Source organism: Ambystoma mexicanum, chromosome 13, assembly GCF_040938575.1.
Source record: "Ambystoma mexicanum isolate Mex_15411 chromosome 13, UKY_AmexF1_1, whole genome shotgun sequence".
NCBI lineage: Eukaryota > Metazoa > Chordata > Amphibia > Caudata > Ambystomatidae > Ambystoma > Ambystoma mexicanum.
In genome coordinates, this window is record NC_090938.1 from 758,708,517 (window position 1) to 758,728,549 (window position 20,033).

Consider the following 20,033-nt stretch of genomic DNA (forward strand, 5'->3'; position numbering starts at 1 on the left):
CCAAGTACCATACCAGCATACATGGGACTGCCTGCTATGAAGAATAATGTGTCCTCCTTACATTTGGCTGCAGGCAATGCTGACATGAACCAGTATCAAAAGGAGAAGTTGTCTCTTTAAGAAGAGACATGTATTTAACTGAGACAAGTGGATTACGAAGATAGGGAGAGTGTATGGTGTGCGGCGGAAGCCCCCTGATGTAAGCCTGCCTTGGAGAGGCAGAACAGAAGCCGCAATGCCTGTGAATTTCAGAGAGGCGAAGAGCGCCAACTTGGGACACCGGAGGGTCAGCGAGTCAACAACAGGGAAGACGTTGGCAAAAGGAGAAGAGTAATCCTGTGTAAGGAGATGGCTTGACCAGGACCGTATCGTGCTGGGAGAGACGCTGGCTAACGATGCAGAGACCATCGTAACTGGGAGCGTTAGCAGCTCCCTACCACCAGTATCCGTAGACCGCAGTAGCCTGCTGGGAAACTGAGAACGAAACACCAGCGAAACTAAAGACCGAGAACTAAACAACGAAGTCAATTACCTGAGCTAGTGCTCACACCTGCAAGGTTCCCCTGCATACACTAAGGTACCAGGGAGAACAGGATAAGTAGGAGGCCGTTGGGGCAACAGTATATGAGTGGAGACACTCGTCCCAGTCATAAGAATGATATACAAACAATAAACTAGCCTAACTGAAGTTGTGAGAAGCAAGTAAAAAACGTAACGAATAACCCTGTATGGGAAGTAAAGAGAGACTCGAAACAAATACCCTGCGAAGAATGGGAAAGACCCCATGAATACAGTGTTGCAGAGTACAAAGAGCATGCCACAAAAACGTGTTATAAGGGTTGTGAGATAAAACTGTCAAGTGAACAGAAGTAATGCTCCAACACAGAGAACCCAGGAGAGCAGGAGAGTAAAATTGGATAAAGTCATATCAAGCCTAAGAGAGGTTGAAGTTTAAGACTAAGAGATATACGGCCAAAGACAAGAATGTGAGAACGTGTCTCAAGGAAAGTTGTTGCAAGCTTATCACTAAAGAGAGTACAAGATCCAGGAATGTTTTGGAAGAGCTACAAGAGTTCATAAAGGAGATATCAAGAGAATATCCAAGAAGATTATTTTAAAAAACGTATGTTTAAAAGAGACACTTCTATAAAGACAATACAAAGAGACAATAAAAGACCAGGAGAAGATAGACATTCTTTTGGCTTACTTTGAGTTATTTATATTAGTGGTAGGGTCAGGTAGAGCTGCGTTTGGACTGAGGACATTTATTTTGAACTTCCTGATGTCAGACAAGTGCCTTTAGTTATTTAGATAAGCAGGGTAATCCCTTTAGCGATAGGGAAAGATGGGCCTTTTTCTTATGGTTTAAATAAAAGAACCTTAAAATGTTCTAAATGTCCTTAAAGTGCCCAACTCCTTCTTCCGACACACTACACATACCAGACGAGAAGTCTGGGCACTAACCCAGGTAGAAGACAAGCTGCAAGAGTGACAGAGGCATTAACTCGAGAGAAACTATGGGAGACATTCTAAAAAATAGAAAGAAACTAACAACCATCCAGACAAAGCAAATAATTTGTCACAAAGGGGGGGCGAGGTATGGAGATTGAGATGGAGTCCAGAATTAGCCTAGGAGTGGAAGGGTTGGGGAACGGTGAATGTGTGAGAGAGAGAGCCCAATATCAGTCTATGGTTGGCGATATGAAGAATGAGATGGAGCTCTAACTAGCCCAGCGATAGGGGTGGGGAACGAAAAAAAGGCCAAAACCATTTTAAAGGTGAGATGATTTGGGAATGGGAACTCAGTGGGAGACCAGGAAAAGTCAAGCGGTGAGAGGTTGAGAGTTAGAGAAGTAAGCTCAGAACCTGCCCAGGGTCGGAAGTGTAGGAAATAGAGAATTAGAGGGAGCTCGGAATATATTTATCTTATTTATTTTGAGAGTTTGTAGAGCTTTCTATTCACAACAAAGCCATGTGAATCAGGCCAAGAATGAGGGGCAGAGTATCCAGAAGCACCCCAGGAGTGGGGGGAAGTAAGTGATGGAGGAAAAAAGGGTGCTTACAATCAGTGCACAGTGTGAGAGGTGGGTGCCAAGAAAGAAGCCATGCAGTCTATTCTATCAGTGTCAGGGGGACATTTTGAAGAGTTTTTGAAAGGGGTGAATCAAGCAATCAGGCCAACAGGCTTTGCCCTTTTCCATGCACTCATTATCTGGACACTGAAGCAATGGATGCCTCAGTGTTGATGTGCTTGAGGGGTGGTCATGTTTGGCAAATAGGTACCCAAACATGGCACTTTCCTTCTTCTGGGTGTGGAGAGGGAGACTCTCTGATGGTCACAAGGATCACAGGCATCAGGTGCTGTAATAAGGGCCTGGTGGATGAAAAAGGCAGGCCTAGTTCTCATTGCACCTTAGGATACTGGGGTTTGAAGAGAGAAGCACAGCAGGTAAGTTGAAAGGAGAGAAAACATGCTAGCTAAGTGTAAAAAAGTGTGCATAAAGGCCTATAGTGTTCCGGCCTAAACAAGGAAAACAGTGAATGGGGGCCATTCATCAAAATAATCAATACAGCGTCTACACCACGAGCGTAGCATAGATGCTAGGGAGTGTGAAAACAAAGTTTAAACATGAAAAGCAAAATAAAATGTAAACTGCCATTTACATATGCTCCTGTCCTGTCCGTGCGGAGAAAAGGGATCAATGCTGTTGCCGGAAGTATGCACTAGGAAGAGATTTACAGGAACAGGCCTGCGCATGCCCGCCAGTGCTCCAATTTCTATTATTTAAATGCTGCTTCACACCATGCGCCGGTCCTGTTCCCTTCCTCAGGGACATCTCACACGCATGCAGGATAAGGGATAGGACTTAGGAGTTGAAGCCACTTAATCCATTGCTAAAGGAGGCTTTGGCGATGCAAATTCCTCTATGCTTAGCTGTCCCACAATCGTTTATACAAAGCGGCATGGAAACTCAGATGGTAAGTATAACTATGCTTCTGGCCTACTGTCTCAATGGGGACGAGGAGATCTTAGCAGAAAACTAGTCAACTGGGAGAGCGTCTAACCATCTGGCATTACGATTGGACGTCTACCTGCTTCTATGTGATAGGAGCCTTGTATAATTATAATTGGTTATTTATAATGCGTTTAATACCAAAGAGGTTTCTAAGCGCGGACCCGGGATTCAAACCTGTGTTTCTCCATGTCGTCTTGCTTCCAAAACGAGCGCGTTGCCACTGAGCTATACTACCTGTGCCGTATCCTTTTCACTGGTATGTAAATTGACCAAAATATATCTGAAGATTTCAACCTTCCTGGCTTTGCAATTTTTTTACAGGGTTTGCCCGTTTCCCTGTTGAATACACTTTTTCCCCTTTAGCTTGTAAGTAAAGGATTCTTCTTACTTAGTATTTGAGTAAACTCATGTATGCATTTTCAACAAATTTCCGGGGCATCTATGCAACATATGATCATCTTTTGATCTACTTCATTTACCAATGGTGCACATTAGAGATTTATGTACCCCGCTTTTTGTATTTCTTACACAATTATATTTGATATTTTTGTATTTTGCAAGGACATTGTTTATAGAAATACTGATTGATTAATTGTTTTGTGAGTGATGGATTCCTTCAAACTATATCAGTGAATTAATACACCCTGACCAGACTGGATATGTCCCGAATAGAAATATATCCAATAACCTTAGAAGGCTGCATCATGTAATTGATCAATCCAAGGGGGACTCAGATGAATTGGCTATAGTGTCCTTGGACGCTGTAAAGGCTTTTGACTCGGTCAAGTGGCCATGGCTGCTAGCCACTCTGGAAGGTAACGGAATGGGACCAGGGTACTTGAAATGGGTGAAATTGTTGTACAGCTCACCCTTAGCCAGAGTTAGGACTGGAATGGTTATTTCTGAGAGATGGCAGCTTGCAGAGGCACGAGACAAGGATGCCCCTGGTCCCCGATGTTGTACATCCTAGCAGTGAACCTCTAGCGATATACCTCAGACAACAATTTGAGGAGGTAGGGATTTACACTAGAGGGGGGGGCCACATTTATTATCACTATATGCAGATGATATGCTATTATATTTGAGATACCCAAAGGAAAATATGCAATATATTCTTGAAGTGCTTGAGCGCTTTGCGTTACTCTCGGGTATTGCAGTAAATCCCCAAAAGTCCTGTGTATTCCCCCTAGGACAGTATATTAAGGTTCCGCATGATAAGCTACCGATATTGCCTATACCCTGGGTGACAGATACCTTTAGATACTTAGGGATCGATATTTACCACACTGCGAAGGCTGAATACATAAACAACACTGAAATGGCCCTGACGAAAGTTGTCAATAGCATGAGGTTTTGGACCAAACTCCCCCTAGCGATGATGGGAAGAGGGGCACTATTGAAGATGGTGGTGTTGCCTAGATTACTGCACTTCTTTGGTAACATACCATACGCTATACCGAAGTGTTTCTTCACTAAACTACAGGGCATATGCAGAGAATTTCTGTGGGCAAATACGAGGAATAGGCTAGCCTTCTGGAAACTGCAAAACACATATGACAGGGGAGGCCTAAACTTACCCAATTTTGAGATGTATTATCTGGCCAGCCAATTGAGGTATACGTATGTATGTTTGTGTGTTTGTTTATATATTTATTGTACGTGCCGGACCCGGAGGTATCAGGTGAAAAGAGAGCTTACAGCTTAGTTACAGATGTTACAGAGCAAAAGGTAAAAACAACTTTCCTCGGCATAGCAGGATGAAGGTAAAACAATATAGTACATGTATAGCGGCATGCATATGTAAACAACATGTCATCATTAGCAGATGTTTACATATTGGCAAATCTATATCAGAGGTACATTGCATGCAGGCAGGGCTAAGTTAGTACGCTAGGAGAGTGTGGGTTACATATCTTTCTCAATGAGCCATTTAATAGTGTTCTTTCTGAATTTGGTAAACGTTTGGTCAGATCTAAGTGTGTGAGGTAAGGAGTTCCACAATTGTGCTGCCCTAACTGGGAAGCTGGACCCTCCAATAGTGGTCAGTTTAAATCTGGGCACTTGAAGACAGTTGGGGCTCGCTATTCCAGGCGGTCTGAAGGAGCTTCTTCTGATAAATCGTTCTGTTAGGTAGCAAGGGGCTTTGTTGTTTAAGCATTTGTGGATGAGGGAGGCCGATTTGAGATACATTTTTTCTTGGGTGGAGAGCCATTTGTGTTTCCTTCTTATTTCAGAGATGTGTACTCTTCTAGGAATTCTTAAGGCAGCCCTAAGCGCATTATTTTGGAGCACTTGTATTCTATTGATGGTTTGTTTGTTTGCCCCTATGTAGAGGGCATTACAATAATCACATTTTGACAGGGTGAGGGCTCTGGATAACATTAAGCAACTGTCAACTGACAGGAATTGTTTTCCAGCTCGTATTAATTTACATGTGCAGGCCATAGAGGAGGCCAGTGAGTTTACCTGTTTGGTAAGGGATAAGGTTGAGTCGAGGTAAAAGCCTAGAGTTTTTACTTCTCTGGTGACCTTGATAGTATTCCCATCAATAATGAATGCCGAGTAATTAAGGTTGAGTTTTGAGATGCAAGCTGCGGTGCCCAGGATGATGAGCTCTGTTTTGTCGTCAATCAGAAACACAGGCCATGGTTGGCCATCCATGCCTGAATGATGCTATAGACTCTGTTCACCATAGCCAGATCTTACCCATAATCCCCAGTAAGTGGTAGGAGAATCTGGGTATCGTCTGCGTTGGTATAAGTGATACCCAGATTGTCAAGATCGTCAAAGAGTGGCTTGGTGAAGATATTGTAGAGTGTTGGTGAAACACATGATCCCTGGGGCACTCCACAAGTAATAGGTATCGGGTCTGCTGCCGCCGATGGGGAGAAGACCCTCATAGTCCTGTCACTAAGGAAAGACTGTATCCAGACTATAGCTCCCTTTGGGAAGTGGGCCGTTGAGTCCAAGTGACTACACAGGACTTTATGGTCCACCAAGTCAAAGGCACCTGAGGGGTCTAGTAGGAGGAGAAGTGCTACTTTTCCCTTGATAAATCTATTTGGGCCTTTAAATCGTTTGGGGTTGTCTCTGTGCCATGTTGAGGTCGGAAACCAGATTGACGAGCGCCTAAGAGAAGGTTCACCTCAGGGAAGTTTTGAATTTGGGCGTATGCTACATTATCTAGGATTTTTTGTAGGAATAGCACTGTGGTGATGGCCTGTAATTTGTAGGTATGTTGGGGTCCAGTGTTTGTTTTTTCAGAAGAGGGAGTACCTAAGATTCCTTTAGATTGCGCGGGATGGTGCCAGTAGTGAAGGAGGCGTTGATAAGTTTGGTGATGAAAGGGGCTAGATCTCTAGCAGCGTCCTTGATCAGTTGTGCTGGGCATTGGTCACCTTTGCAATTGGATGGTTTAAGCGCAACAATCGTTTTTTCTACCTCGATCACTGAGACCTTAGAGAAGTTAAATCGAGTATGTTCTTTGGGTTTAGACTTTGGTGTTTTGTTCGGAAGAGTTTGAGTTTGAGCTGATAGTGAAGCTTTCTTTAGAGCTATTTTATTTTGGAGATTGGCCACTTTGTTAGTTAGTGCAAACTGAATGTCAGTACACTGGGTTAGATAGAGTCATCCTGTAGTGCAATTGGGGTTTCCAGTTGTTTTAGAATAGAGAAGAGCTCCTTCATGCTAGAGTTAGCTTGTGTAATCCTGTTGTTATACGTTTCTTGTTTGGCCATGATGATATCCTTTTTGTATTGCATTGAAATACTTATCAGATTGGTTTTATTTTCTACAGAGGGATGTAGATTCCATGCCGTTTCGCATTTTCTTTTCTGTAATCTTAGGTTTTTTAGGTAGAGCGTAAACCAAGAATTGAGATGCTTTTTCGGTTTGCTATTCCTAAATTTTAGCGGAGCAATGCTGTCGAGAGCAGTAGTCATAACATTATTATATTCCTCCACTAGTGAGCCTGGGTATGTATTGTCTGGTAAGGAGTTGAGATTGGGTAGGATATGGGGTAGGATATTGTCAGCTGTGATATAGCAGAGTCCAGGCTGCTGGGAAGTGAATGTGCCCCGTATTTTTGGAGAGAATGGGTATGGCTTCCTGGGAATGAGACCTCTAAGTCCTCTGGTATGCTGATAATGGGGAGGCAGGTGTGGCGCAAACTGTGCCAGTCCATACGCAATTTTACTCTGTATTCACTGCAGGTGCCATTAGTGACACTAACTGAGGGAGACACTCAGCTGAGAAAATCGATCCAGACTTACTGGGAACGGCAAGAAGGGAGGATAAAGGAATTCGATGTGTTGGTGGAGGAGACAGGGTTACATCAAGGACAGTTTATAACCTACACTAGATTAGCGAGAAAGGGGAAGAAAACATGGCCGAAAATAACGCTAAGGGAGCCACCTGATGTGGTCATTGAGACATTGTATGATATCTCAGAAGGAGGACATGAGACCTCCCGTATATATGAATTGCTGATGGCGAGAGTGGGGAAGGAAGTGACACAACTAAAACAGGATTGGGAAGAGGATGCCAGGGAACCGATGCCGGAGGGACTTTGGGTAAGGGTACAGGGGTACCACAAGAAGGTGTCTAGAAATGCGAGGCTGCAATAGATACAACTGTATATAACCCATAGATTATACATGAACCCCCAGAGAATTTCGTGATTTGTAGGTGCAGGACCCCAAACGTGTCCTAAATGTCAGGAAGAAAATGCTGGGTTGATACACATGTTCTGGCTATGCCCTGAAATAAGGAAGTATTGGGTAGAAGTAGCCCGTAGACTGGGCGAGAAGGAGATCAACTTGAATATAGACTCAGTTTGGGCATGCATGGTGGGAGGGTTCCCCAAGCCTCAGCAATTGAGACACGTTAACAAACTTAAGGACATGGCCTACATATTGACAAAGCGCAGGATAGCCATGGGGTGGAAAGCACCTAGTAGGCCCAGAGTGGAGGTTTGGTGGGCCCAGCTCCGTAAATAGTCAGAGGCTGAAACTGTTGTGTGGAGTGAGGCTGTCCACAGAGAGAGTGAGGAGGAAGCGGAATCCCTATTAGCCTGGAAGCATTTGGTGGCAACACTCTGGGGCCACGTATTGAGGAGCTCGAATGCAGATTGTTCTGAAGGTGTTGCCGAGGATATGTCTCCGATGAGTAAAGTGCAAACGGATGGAGCTGCGTAGACTTGTTGGAGGGAGGGATAAGGGAAACAGTTGATATTAAACATTAGTCCGCATTATATAATTTGATATAAATACTGTGGGAATTGTTGATTTATTGTTGATTGTTAAATGTTTTGTTTATTGAAAACTAATTTAAAAAAAAAAAACTCTATCAGTGTTTATGGTCTGGAATTTAGAATCCTTTTTAAATTTCCCTTGCGATTCTATCTCGAGGTAACAAACGCACTCCAAGTGAGGATAATTTGAATTAATGTTTTCATGGTATTAAGCGCTGCAATCCAAACATTATTTTGTGCTAGCATAGGTCCCTCTTCAATGCTAGTCAGTAAATGTTTTAATGGAATAAGGATGTGAATTATCAATTTACGCGCATTCAGCAAAGTGCTTTCTGAAGGTGCTGTCTCGCTTCTGGCTCCTGGCCCGTCCTGCTGCCCAAATTGCAAAAAGATTTACTCCTCGTGGTGTTTTCAACCTAACTGCGCCCCCTCCCCAGCATCCTTCAAGTACCCGTGTCCGCGCACGCATTCAGCAAAGTGCTTTCTGAAAGTGCTGTCTCCCTTCTGGCACCTGGCTCGTCCTGCTGCCCAAATTGGAAAAAGATGTACTTCTCGGTATGGACTTCGACAAAATACTTTAAAAGGACCTTAATTACTTGTGCTAATATCAGTTTACCTATATTCATGAAGTTTGAATGATTATATATACTTTATTTTTACTTTTTAGTGGTGTTTTCAAACTAACTGCCCTCTTCCCAGCATCCTTCAAGTACCTGGGGCCGCGCGCATTGGCGTACGCATTTAGCAAAGTGCTTTCTGAAAGTGCTGTCTCACTGTCTGCAGGGAGCGGGTGCGCTGATACTCTGTAAGTTTATTCCTGGATTCGATTTGGTTTTTTCTATGTTCTACTCTCTACTTGTGTAATTGAGTTTGTCCAGGATGCCGGGCCTTTATCGCCTGGTTACCGACATGTCACTTGTGAAAGAAATATACTCTTCTCACTGATATTCAATTCACCCCCACATCTACGTCACGCACTATAAATCTGACGCACAGCCTCAAAGCGGCATTGCGTGTCCGAACGATCTCTCTGACATCTGACATCAGGAAATATTGTTCCACAGAGAGCTCATCGTGTGACTCTGCCACATTGGCTATCATAGAGTTGCCCACAATATCGAAACCACTCTCCGAGAATTGATCGAGTGCACTGAATGTTGACTCCCTTGTTGAAGCTGGCTTTCTCCTTCCTCCCATCGATTACGCCGATGAATGGGCACCTCGCGACTCATTTACATGTTGTACCCTCGTCTTTGGCTCCACCTGTTAACACGACTTCCTCGTTAATCCTCATCAATCAGGCGGCCACTTGCTCTGAAAACATGCATGAATCTGATATTACTAACTCTTCTATGCATGCCGCCTCAGAGATACGAGGGCAAAACGGCAACGTGACTATGCATGAGGTACTTTCAAATCCCATAACGAGAGATCTCTCTCAATCTCCCGTGATATTTTCCCCTAAGGCCCAGGACTCATCGGTCCTATCAATCTCTTTTACACATCCCACCCCGAGACAAAAGGCGCCCTCTCCCTTGCATACAGGTGACCATATAGTGCCTGAAATCTCTGTGGGTATAGATTCATCTCTTCAGAAAATGAACATTGCCCTTTTTTCTCTTACGAAGTTGTATGAAACTCTTGATAGAAAGCTAAATGACCATTCTGCCTTGCTGCAGTTGCTTATTAACAGGAATAACAACAATCTGCGCACTCTGACTCAGGAAGACAAATTCAAAACACGAAATCATCATGCTTCACCAAAAACATTAATATCAGCAAATCAGTTGCCCTCCATAAAATAAATCACCTCTCCTTTTACATGTACTCCATCCATAGAGGCAGATGTCTCCGAATGGACCATGTAACAGAAAAAAAGTGCAAGTTAAAAAATGTTCAAATACAACCTCTTGAACCGCAAAATACGAGTGCGATAATAATAGATTCACAATCTCCTCACGAATAGCCTCACTCTAGCAAGTGCGGCGGTTGCCAAAAAATACTCTAAACTGTCCCAACAGGAATGCTCAATGTAATGCTCAACACCTTAATCATGAAGAGTTAGAATATGAACCTTTGGACGCATTAGTTGAAATAAGCGAACAACAACGTAATGCTAATCTCACCCCCCCAAAAATAAATCACCAGAGAATATAGCATGTTCAGAGAAAGCTGCTTTCACGTCAAAACCTACAATGAATACAGTGACCAATCAAAACAGCAAAGAGAAATAACTTGTTCCAACTTGCTCTACGGATGGTAATACCTTTTTAACTCTAGAACAAAGGCGTGAGCAATAAGCTAAGTCCATACAGCTACATTTTGCTCACACCTCCATAATCAAATTGCTGCATACCACTCAACCCAGTCACTGGGATGATAAAAAAAACACTCAACCATCTGAGATCATACCTGGAAAGATGAAGGTTCAGTCTCAGATTCCTTCGCATCCCTTCAATAAGGGATTGAACCAGAAAGCTAATATGGAAAAAAATGCTTATTCATTCTACCATCTGACTTTACAATGCAGAAGCCATCCCTTTACATCTTATGATTTGAACAGGACCAGCGTCCTGAATGTCTTAGGTGATATACCCCTATTAGAAGATCTGTGCTCCGGGGACACTGATCATGTGGAATTCATTCATGACCATGACCTGTCCATAGTTAAGCTATGGATGAAATCTGGTATAGTAATGAATATGTTATGGCAAGCCAGATCGCAATTGTATAATCTTGGTTTCCTCTTAACTAAACAACCATCGTCAGACTTCCCTATTAGACCTCTATATTCTAAAGCACATATGCTTAATTCTAATACAAATCAAGACAAAACACTGCTCAACCATAAGTGTTCTCAAGAAGTATCTAATTCACATGCACAATTAGAATTAGCATCCTATGCGAGGTCACCTTTACATTTCAATTAACAATCCATCTGTCCCTCATCTCTATTAACAAGGCAAATCCTATGAGTGATTTTGATATAATAGCGTAGCAGGAAGTATGGCTAACTTCTCCTCCGGTTTGGCAAAACCATCTTATAACATTGATCCCCACCAAACTCCCTGTTCAAGATTCCCCTATTGGCTGACTTAATGGTGGCTGTTAAATCTACATCGACCCTATCCATTCTTCCCTGGGCATCGCCTAACATGTTTCTTCAATTAGTCAAAATTAAATCCTCCAGCCACTCCACTGCAGTGATTAATATATACTGGAACCATGCCAGTATTCAGGATGGTGTTTTTGTTATGACCTCGAAACTCTTCTAGATCTTATTCTTACTAGGGGATCTGAATATTGGATGCATCAAAAACTCTTCTGTTCCCCTGTCCCCTATGGCTGCTCATTGAATGCATTCATGGAAGAGAGACAATTACTCAGGATAAATGGCTGCATATCACGAGATATTCCTCCCTCTAACACGTTGCACAGAGGTAATCAGGCTGCGTTAATAGATTACATATATAATGATACAAATCTATTTGCTCTTTCTGATCACTTCCAAATTATACCTCAAACCACCAGCGACCACAATCTTTTATCCTTGATGTGGCACTGGAATAATTTCAAAAAGGATCCTAAGATTTCTTTAGCTCTTGATTTTAGAGTCTCCAATGCTAAAAATAGGTTTAGATGGACTCCTAAATTATTAAAAGAGCGTAATATGCTCTTGACATATCCATCTCATACTCTACACCCAGAGCTGGAAATGTCTAACGGCTCCTATGTTGCTACCATGTTGCTATGTTCAAGATCACTACTCATTCATCCACCAAGGTGACCAGTACAACTTGCCGCTGATGCCCTGTAACACATGCATGAGGGCACCATGCCATGTACCACAGCATGTCCCCTCAACACCAGGCCACACGATGTCCATATTGCATGTATCAAGGTAATGGGAAGCCACACCAGTCTCTAACATCATGCCTTTCTTCCACCCTCAGGCACATCATCAGACAGCAATGGTGCTGGACCAAGCACCAAAAGGGCTAACAGACGGTGCAGGAGGGCAACTCCACGCACCACACCGCCACCCAGGACACGGCAGCACCACCAATGCAGGCCACAGCCCAGGTACAAGGCTGCCTGCCCAAGAGGCCACTCCTGCAGCATCCCACAATGCATAACCTGCAGACACAGAAACTGCAGCAGCAACCACCACCCAGGCTCCAATCTGCAGCCACAGTAACTGCAATAGCTACCGCCACCCAGGCTCCATCTGCAGCCACAGTAATAGCAGCAGCTACCACCACCCAGGCTCCATCTGCGCCCACTGACATGGCTCAATCTGCGACAAGGGTGCGAGCAGGAGGTCAGCCATTTCCCCCCACACACCAGCCTCCACCATATGTGCATGCCTCTATTGAAGATGATGCTGCACAGGCTGCTGGGGAGCCCACAGAGGGTACCTCAAACCACACCCCATACGAGCGGCCACACTTCAGCCCCAGCAACAGCCACAGCCCTCCAAGCCCACCCTCCCCCAGTGTCAGGGACACAAAGGGCTGTCTACGCGGCATGGAAGAACGGCATGTAGAAATTGAGGGCATGTTACAGCAGCACCTGGAGGAGTCCCGTCTAATGCGGTAGGAGGATGCTTTGCTGCGTGCCGAGGCACAGCTAATCAGGGAGAGTGTCCAGGTCACTGGGCGCCGCAGTGCACATGCACTGGGACGGGCTACCTCAGCCATTGCGCTCCTTGGTCGCCGGATCTGGAAGGGGAATAGTGCCGTTTCAGCCATGTCCAAGTCCCCATCTCTGTCCCTGCAGGTGGCCCTGGATCAGTGTGCCACTGACTCCTCCTGCACGCCCTCAAACAACTCTAAGACCGTGAGCTCACCGCAGAGCAGCCCGAGGTGCCAGTCCATGAGCCTGTCTGCCCCGCAGCAGAAGGCCGGACTATGTGGCAAGAAGCCACGTAAAGAAACCCAGGACTCACGTGTGGCATGGGACAATCGTGCACTGGGGTATTGACATTGTTCCACAAGTTGGGGAGGCAGTGTGGTGTGGGATAGGTGGGGAGGGGGTCTAGGGAGGGATAACTGGGAGGGGCTGTGGGGAGGTATAGTTGGGGAGGGGGTGTGGGTCCACCAGTTCACATTTACTTATACATTTGAAAATACACTGGATGTTGCATTGCAATTCATAACTGGAAATTAATGATTTTCGTGGTAGTGTACTTTATTTTCTGTGCAGTCTCACATGTGGTGTATGGCCTAGGCCATGTGCCCGTGCTCTGTGCCTAGAGGTCATTCCTAATCACTTCATAGTAGGCTTCAGGACTGCCACAGTCATCCCTGTGATGGGGCAACGGTACCTCTGCTTCAGTATCACTGCCGTCTTCCCTCTCTGCTGGAGCAATGTCCATGTCCGGAGGCAGGGGAATGTTACGCCTGACGCACAAGTTGTGTAACATGGCACAGGCCAGGACGATCTTGCCTACTTTCCCAGGACTGTACATCAGTGCCCCCCACACCGATCTACTTAGGCAGCGTAACCTTGCCTTCAGGAGTCCGATGGTCTGCTCTATGGTGCACCTCGTCCTGATGTGCGCACAGTTGTATGCATTCACCTGCTGGGTCTGTGGGTGCCTGACAGGTGTCATAAGCCATGACAGTAAGGGGTATCCAGAATCACCTGCATGGGAGGGACACAAGGGGGGCACAGTCATCGGGGTGGTTGAGGCAAAGCAGCCATGTGTAGATGTGGGTCTCTGTCACATGGGATTAACGCAAGACACAATGAATGGCTTACATGGCCCTATGTTTATTTATTTTATTTATTTACATTTATAAAGCGCTCACACAGCCCTCAGGCATCGAGGCGCTGTTACAGGAAGTTTGTTTTTCTTAGTTGCGTAATTGTGTTTTTTTTTTTTGTCTTAGTTACGTATTTATAACGCGCTTAAACACCCGGAGGTTTCTAAGCGCGGACCCGGGGATCGAACCTGTTGCTGCTTCGTGTCGTCTTGCTTCCAAGACGCGCACGCTGCCGCTGAGCTATCCTCCCGGGATGTTTGTTTTAGTCATTTATATGCAGGGGGCCCCGTGATCTCTCACCAACTGACCCCCACCTTGGCCAGTACCCTTGAGCCGACACACACATCTCCATTTTTTAAAAGGGCGCCATTATTAATTTTCTTGCCATAATGATTATCAGTCATCTCTCCCATTCGTTATTCCGCAGTCCTACATTTGTTCAGATTCCTGTGACACGCATATGGGTGTTTGCGTTGTGACAGGCAAATCACCTTGCTTCACGCTGTGTCACACACTGCTGGTTGGGAGTTTGCTGTGATTTGTCTGACATGGTTGTGACGCAGGTGGTGGGGGATGTGCACAGTGTGGACATGCTGCAGTTGGTGACATGGGAGTGATGCATTCTGACACCTGTGGTGCATGTCATGTGCCTGTCCATCTGTGCCCATATTGTGATGGTGTGTCCTTCCATTTACACATGTGCCACATGCTAACTATGGCCTTCCGCTCATGCATGCAGTCTGTGTGCATACTGTTGCATGACGGACATGCACTGGTGACAGTGGATAACCCTCCTCCCATTCCACAGTGCACATGCTATGTGTGGTGTGTGTAGGTACTTTCACTCACCCAACAGCCAGGTTCGCTCTCCGCTGTGTCGTGCCATGCACCCTGGCACCGTGCTGTTACGCAGAACCATGAAAAAATGGGTGGATCCAGGGAAACGTGCACAGCAGTGTGTAATGGTGAGATCTGCATCACACACAAAATGTACGCTCATCGAGTGGTATAGTTTCCTGCTCCGCAATACCTCCTCAATGGCATGTCTGCCAACCAGCTCAATGTGCATGCAATCGGGCGCACCAAGTACATTGGGCATGCCTGCAGGTCCTGCACTAGCACCTTTGAGAAACCGGACTGGGAAATCCTGTGCAGCTCCCCAACAGTGTGTTGCTATGTGTCAGTGCCCATGAAATGAAGCATGGATACAACCTTCAGCAAGTGGGGAATGGCGGACCGGATGCCAATTAGGCTCTGGATGTTGTCCTGGATTAGGTTGACTATGCTGCAGATGGTCCCCTGTCCAGTTGATAAAGTGTATGTATCAGTCCGTCGGTCAGGCTCCAGGGTGTGGCCCTTATGCAGGGTGTGGGTGGTTGCCTGCAGCGTGCTACCGGGTGCCCATTGTTCATCTGCATTGCCATGCTCCTCTTCTGCCTGACTGCCTCTTGCAACTCCTGCTCATAGATGTGCATCTCTGCATGCAAAGCCACCAGCTCCATGGCTGCTTCAGCAAGTGGCAGCATGGTTGTGTTGGAAGGTGTTTGGTGTGTGGGTGTGGTCCTTTTCAACGTTCACAGTGCTCATGGTTTGCAGTTGGGCTGATTAAGGCCACCTGTGGGCTGTAATTGCATACCTGAGCCTGCTTAACTCCTGCTCCGCGATGCCAGTGTTTACGGCGTGGTTTTCAAAGTGCCACCAGCATTTTGTTGCTGGTGTTTCCTTGAAGCCTGCAGTCGTAATGCTCCATTAGTACCGTCTCGCCAGTGTTTCCCGCACGCCCTTCGGGGTTGCCGGTGTTACCGTTCACAGTGCTGTCAGCTATTGTGGCACAGTGACACATGTTAGCAGCAACATTGTTACCGGCATCGTGGGTTGTACTGCAATGGTCCGGAAACCGTGCCAGTAATCAGTGTTTCCGCACCGGCAGACCTGTAATAAGGCTCAAGGTCAGGAGCCTGACCTGGCTCCAAGGCCTTGCTGCTTGAGCCATGTACTACCTCGAGATGGTACAGGGTAGGAGTCACAGAGTCTCCCTCCCAGCCCATGCCTCCTCCTTGGCTCTAAAGATCTAGCCTAAAAAGATATGGACTGTATAAAGACACCTACTTCCTTCCCTTTTCCAAAGATGTGCTGTCCTGTTGTGCCTGAGCTCATGGACATGGAAAATTAGTATTAGTCGAGTGAACCTTCATATAGATCTGCAAGGTACATGAATAGAACAAGACGATCCACTCCCCATTCAAGATCAGATGACAACCGCATCCATCCCAGGAGACCATTGGAGAGATTCCCCTATGAGACACTATACTGTTCCCTGGCGTTTTACATGCCAGAAGAGGCCCTCGCAGAAAAATTCAGAGGGGACTAAAACAACCAGAATGCTGCAATCCAACAATGCAGAAAACCATGTTACTTTGTGGGATCCCTTGTGTGAGAAGGGATCCGCACCACTGCTTACCATTGTGCAATGAAGAGACAGAGCACTGGGAAGGCGATGGCTTCTGGGGTCCAGCAGAACTGCCTAAAACCCATGGGACTGAGGCCTGAAGCTGAGGGCGGGATTTCCGCCTGTACCCAAGATTACCCACATGCTCTCTGAAGTCTCAAACAGCCAGTGTCCTGCCACAGCTAGGGCAAATGATTAATTTGGCTATCGAAGCCTATGCAAGGGCTACTGGGAGAGAGAAAAGCTGAGAATAACCAATGTTAAAGGCCAATAGATTAGCACACAGCTGAAAAACACCTATAAAAAGCCCAAACTATGAGGCAGGATGGAATCATCAGCCATAAACCAGGGAACTGGAAGGCTGCTCCAGACACTAGCCTAAGAGGCTGGGAAGCAGGAGGACCCTGACAAACCTGGGAATGCTACATGAGTGAGCTGGGAGCTATATCCCAGAGTAAGCGAGACACTATACCCCGGACTGGTAGGTTGAGTACCATATCCCTGTAAGCATGAAGAAGTGAATTAAGGACCAAAGACCCAGTTAGAACTACAAATAGCATGCTGGGTCCTACTTCCAAATAAAATGTTACTGTGGCCAAGAAGAAAGCTGGGCATTAAATCTCTGAGTCTGCAATTGTGGCAAAGAAGAAATCTGGCCACTACACAACTGAGACTAAGTAGAGAACATCTATCAAGGAGGAGACCAGTATGCCTAGTAGAACAGCCTTGACTGCTACACTATTGTTTACCCCCTCTTGACACCTTTAGTTTATTTAGTGCTGCAACAACAAAACCTGCTTTAGTTCTAGATAATCCAATAGCTGCCATATGCATTTATCCCCACCCCACCTTGAACAAAAGTGTTGAAATTCTAGCTTCATCTTTATGTCACATGTTTGGTCGGGATCCATGTGATGTTAACGAAAAATGTTATAACGCAAATTAAATACCGAAAATTCCCGATTATTTTTATTAGGGGGTCTGCCAAACCCTCAGTTTGCAATGCTTATAACCCCACCCCACCCCAACCCGGCTCCCACCCATTTTACTCCATTACCCCACCCCATTTATATATTTAATTAAAAATGCAGTGATTTTTCGGTATTTGAGTTTCGTTAAAAATGTTATGTGTTATACATTTTTCGTTCACATCTCTGAATACCGTTTGGTCGGTTCACCACACGCTAACACAATCATATACCACCCTCCAGTCCATCAGACTTGGCTACCTGACAGCTGTCGCTTGTTCGACGGACGTAGTGCATGATCTGCTCTTGTGTGACAGGCACTTGCTCCATGATTATTTGCTGCTGTATTGCGACCATGAAGACAAGCACAATTACCAAGGACCCATTGAGGCCTGATAACATCAGGCTCTGTAGAGAGAGAGAGAAAGCATTGTTTTAGTATATTGAAGTTGTTCCTCATGTGTACCCCTTGGTCAAATTCATATTTTGTTTCTACACTCCTGAATTGTGATTAGCTACTGGTCAAACCCAAACTAACAGGTGTAATGAAATGCACTGGGGTCCTATTATTATAAATACTTCAGTCTCTCGCTGCGTCTAGAACAATCTGAAGAAAACATTAGGCATACATTGTGAAACAAGTCTCATTGGATGCTGAATAAATACGAGGGAACCTATTAGCTTCCAAAGTAACCAGGTCATATCTTAAAATGGCTGATCATTTTACAAGGACAAAAAAACAGATAAGTGTACTTACAAAGCTCTCGAAGGTGATGGCAGCCAAAGCATTCTGATCCTCTTGCAGACAGTGCAGGTTGAGAGCAATGAATTGGAAAAGACACTCATTGCAGAGCTCCAGTAAGCGTGTCCCAAAGGTATGATCTAAAAGAGAAGAGATCTGGAAGTCAGGGAGCGATGCTCGATGAGAGGATGAGGAAGGCAGACTCAGGTGGAACCAGGTCGAAGGTAGAACTAGTGCCCTAGGGCATGGGTAGCTCAATAAAACAGCAACCTAGTAGATGTGTTTTGACAGGATTCCCTGAAAAGCATTGAAACTAATGAAAAAGCACACAGTGCTGGTGTGGGAAGAATGCACCTCACAGGCGGCCAGCGAGAGGAAAGCACAATCTAGAATGGAAACTATAAATATTTAATCCATCATCCAAAATGTTCAGCTGCTCCCAGAAAAACGTCTGCCCTTCAAGGGCCTCTATTTTGTTTGGATATCCTGTCTGTACTTTGACTCCTTCCCTGCTCTCTTCTCTAGCATGCCCTCTTCTGCTTCTCTTCACCCGTGTATTCACCTTCCCCCCTCACCCAAGTCGCTTAAGTTTCCTCAGGCTCAAAGCGTTCTTAAGTGGCCAGAAGGAGACTAGTAATTGCTACATAAAACACAGAAACATGTTGCTCACCCTAGTGACCACTGTACTCCCTGTCAATGATCCCCTTACTCCCATACTATGTATATCTGACATCCTGTGTCTGAGACTGGAACACACCAGCACAGCCCTCGCACCTTTAAGGAGCCGGAACGCATTAGCCCATGCTCTAAACGCCGCCACTCTGCCATTATGCACTTCTCCAGTTCCCCTTGTCTTTCCTTCTCTGAGTGTATTCACGTTATGTGCTACCCTGCATTTTACGTCGAGGGGATGGGGGGAAGGAGACTGTGGAATAACAGTTCAGTAGTCACTATGCTGAGTAAAACAAAGTTCAAACGCTTGGTTGAATAGTCTCCGACTTTGAAGTGGGAATCCCCCAGTAACTGCTTTAATTCATTTTCCCCAGCAATACATATATCTTATCATCATCCTATATTCAAAATTGTTCTAATGACAGAAGTGCTTGTTGTATCCAAATGCCACTAGCCCTGCTGATCTCCTAACTCCACCCTGATCATCCCAGATGTTCAGCACATGAATTTAACTCTGAGGAGGCCCGGATAGGTCACATGTGAATCTTTAAAAAATACCTTTGCTGGAAAACTATACCTACAGGTAAATATTCTTATAGTCTGCAACACTGGATCGTTTATTATAATTTTTTTAAAATGTTTTATTTGTGTCAGTTGTACAAATTTTACATGTACACAATTCTTTTTATAACAATTCATAACAAAAGAATCAACACGCATCATCACATTTTTCATAAACTTGAACCTAAACAGTATACTGCACAGCATTACACTCATAAATGTGCAGCTGGAGAGGCAGGTGAGTGAGCCCCCACCCCCAGGACCCTTGTGGGCCCTGGTTCGGAGCCTTTTTGTTAAATTATCTGAGCCCCCGGACCCACTCGCAGTCCTCTCCCTCCCCAACCCTTCCTGCTTCCTCATCCCACCTCCCTCATCCCACCTCCCTTCCCACCCCCCCGGCCCTGATTGGTAGGATTTTCCATTGTGTGTGGCCTACTGGCCCACGTTGCACCATGCTCTCCCAGTGCAGCTGGAGAGGCAGGTGAGTGCGCCACCACCCCCAGGACCCTTGTGGGCCCTGGTTCAGAGCCTTTTTGTAAAATTATCTGAGCCCCCGGCCCCGCTCGCAGTCCTCTCCCTCCCCGACCCTCCGTGCTTCCTCATTC

General features: G+C 45.5%; 1 protein-coding gene across 4 annotated transcripts in view; it reads right to left on the reverse strand.

The window, feature by feature from the left end:
• LOC138520683 (large proline-rich protein BAG6-like) overlaps positions 1–20,033 on the reverse strand; it is a 1,763,116-nt gene that overhangs the window by 153,518 nt on the left and 1,589,565 nt on the right. For all 4 annotated transcript variants that reach the window (XM_069632954.1, XM_069632957.1, XM_069632956.1 and 1 more), the window contains 2 exons: positions 18,211–18,335; positions 17,715–17,861 (listed from right to left, as the gene is read on the reverse strand). In XM_069632954.1, the coding sequence (XP_069489055.1) occupies positions 17,715–17,861; positions 18,211–18,335 (272 nt within the window). The remainder of the gene's footprint in view (positions 1–17,714; positions 17,862–18,210; positions 18,336–20,033) is intronic.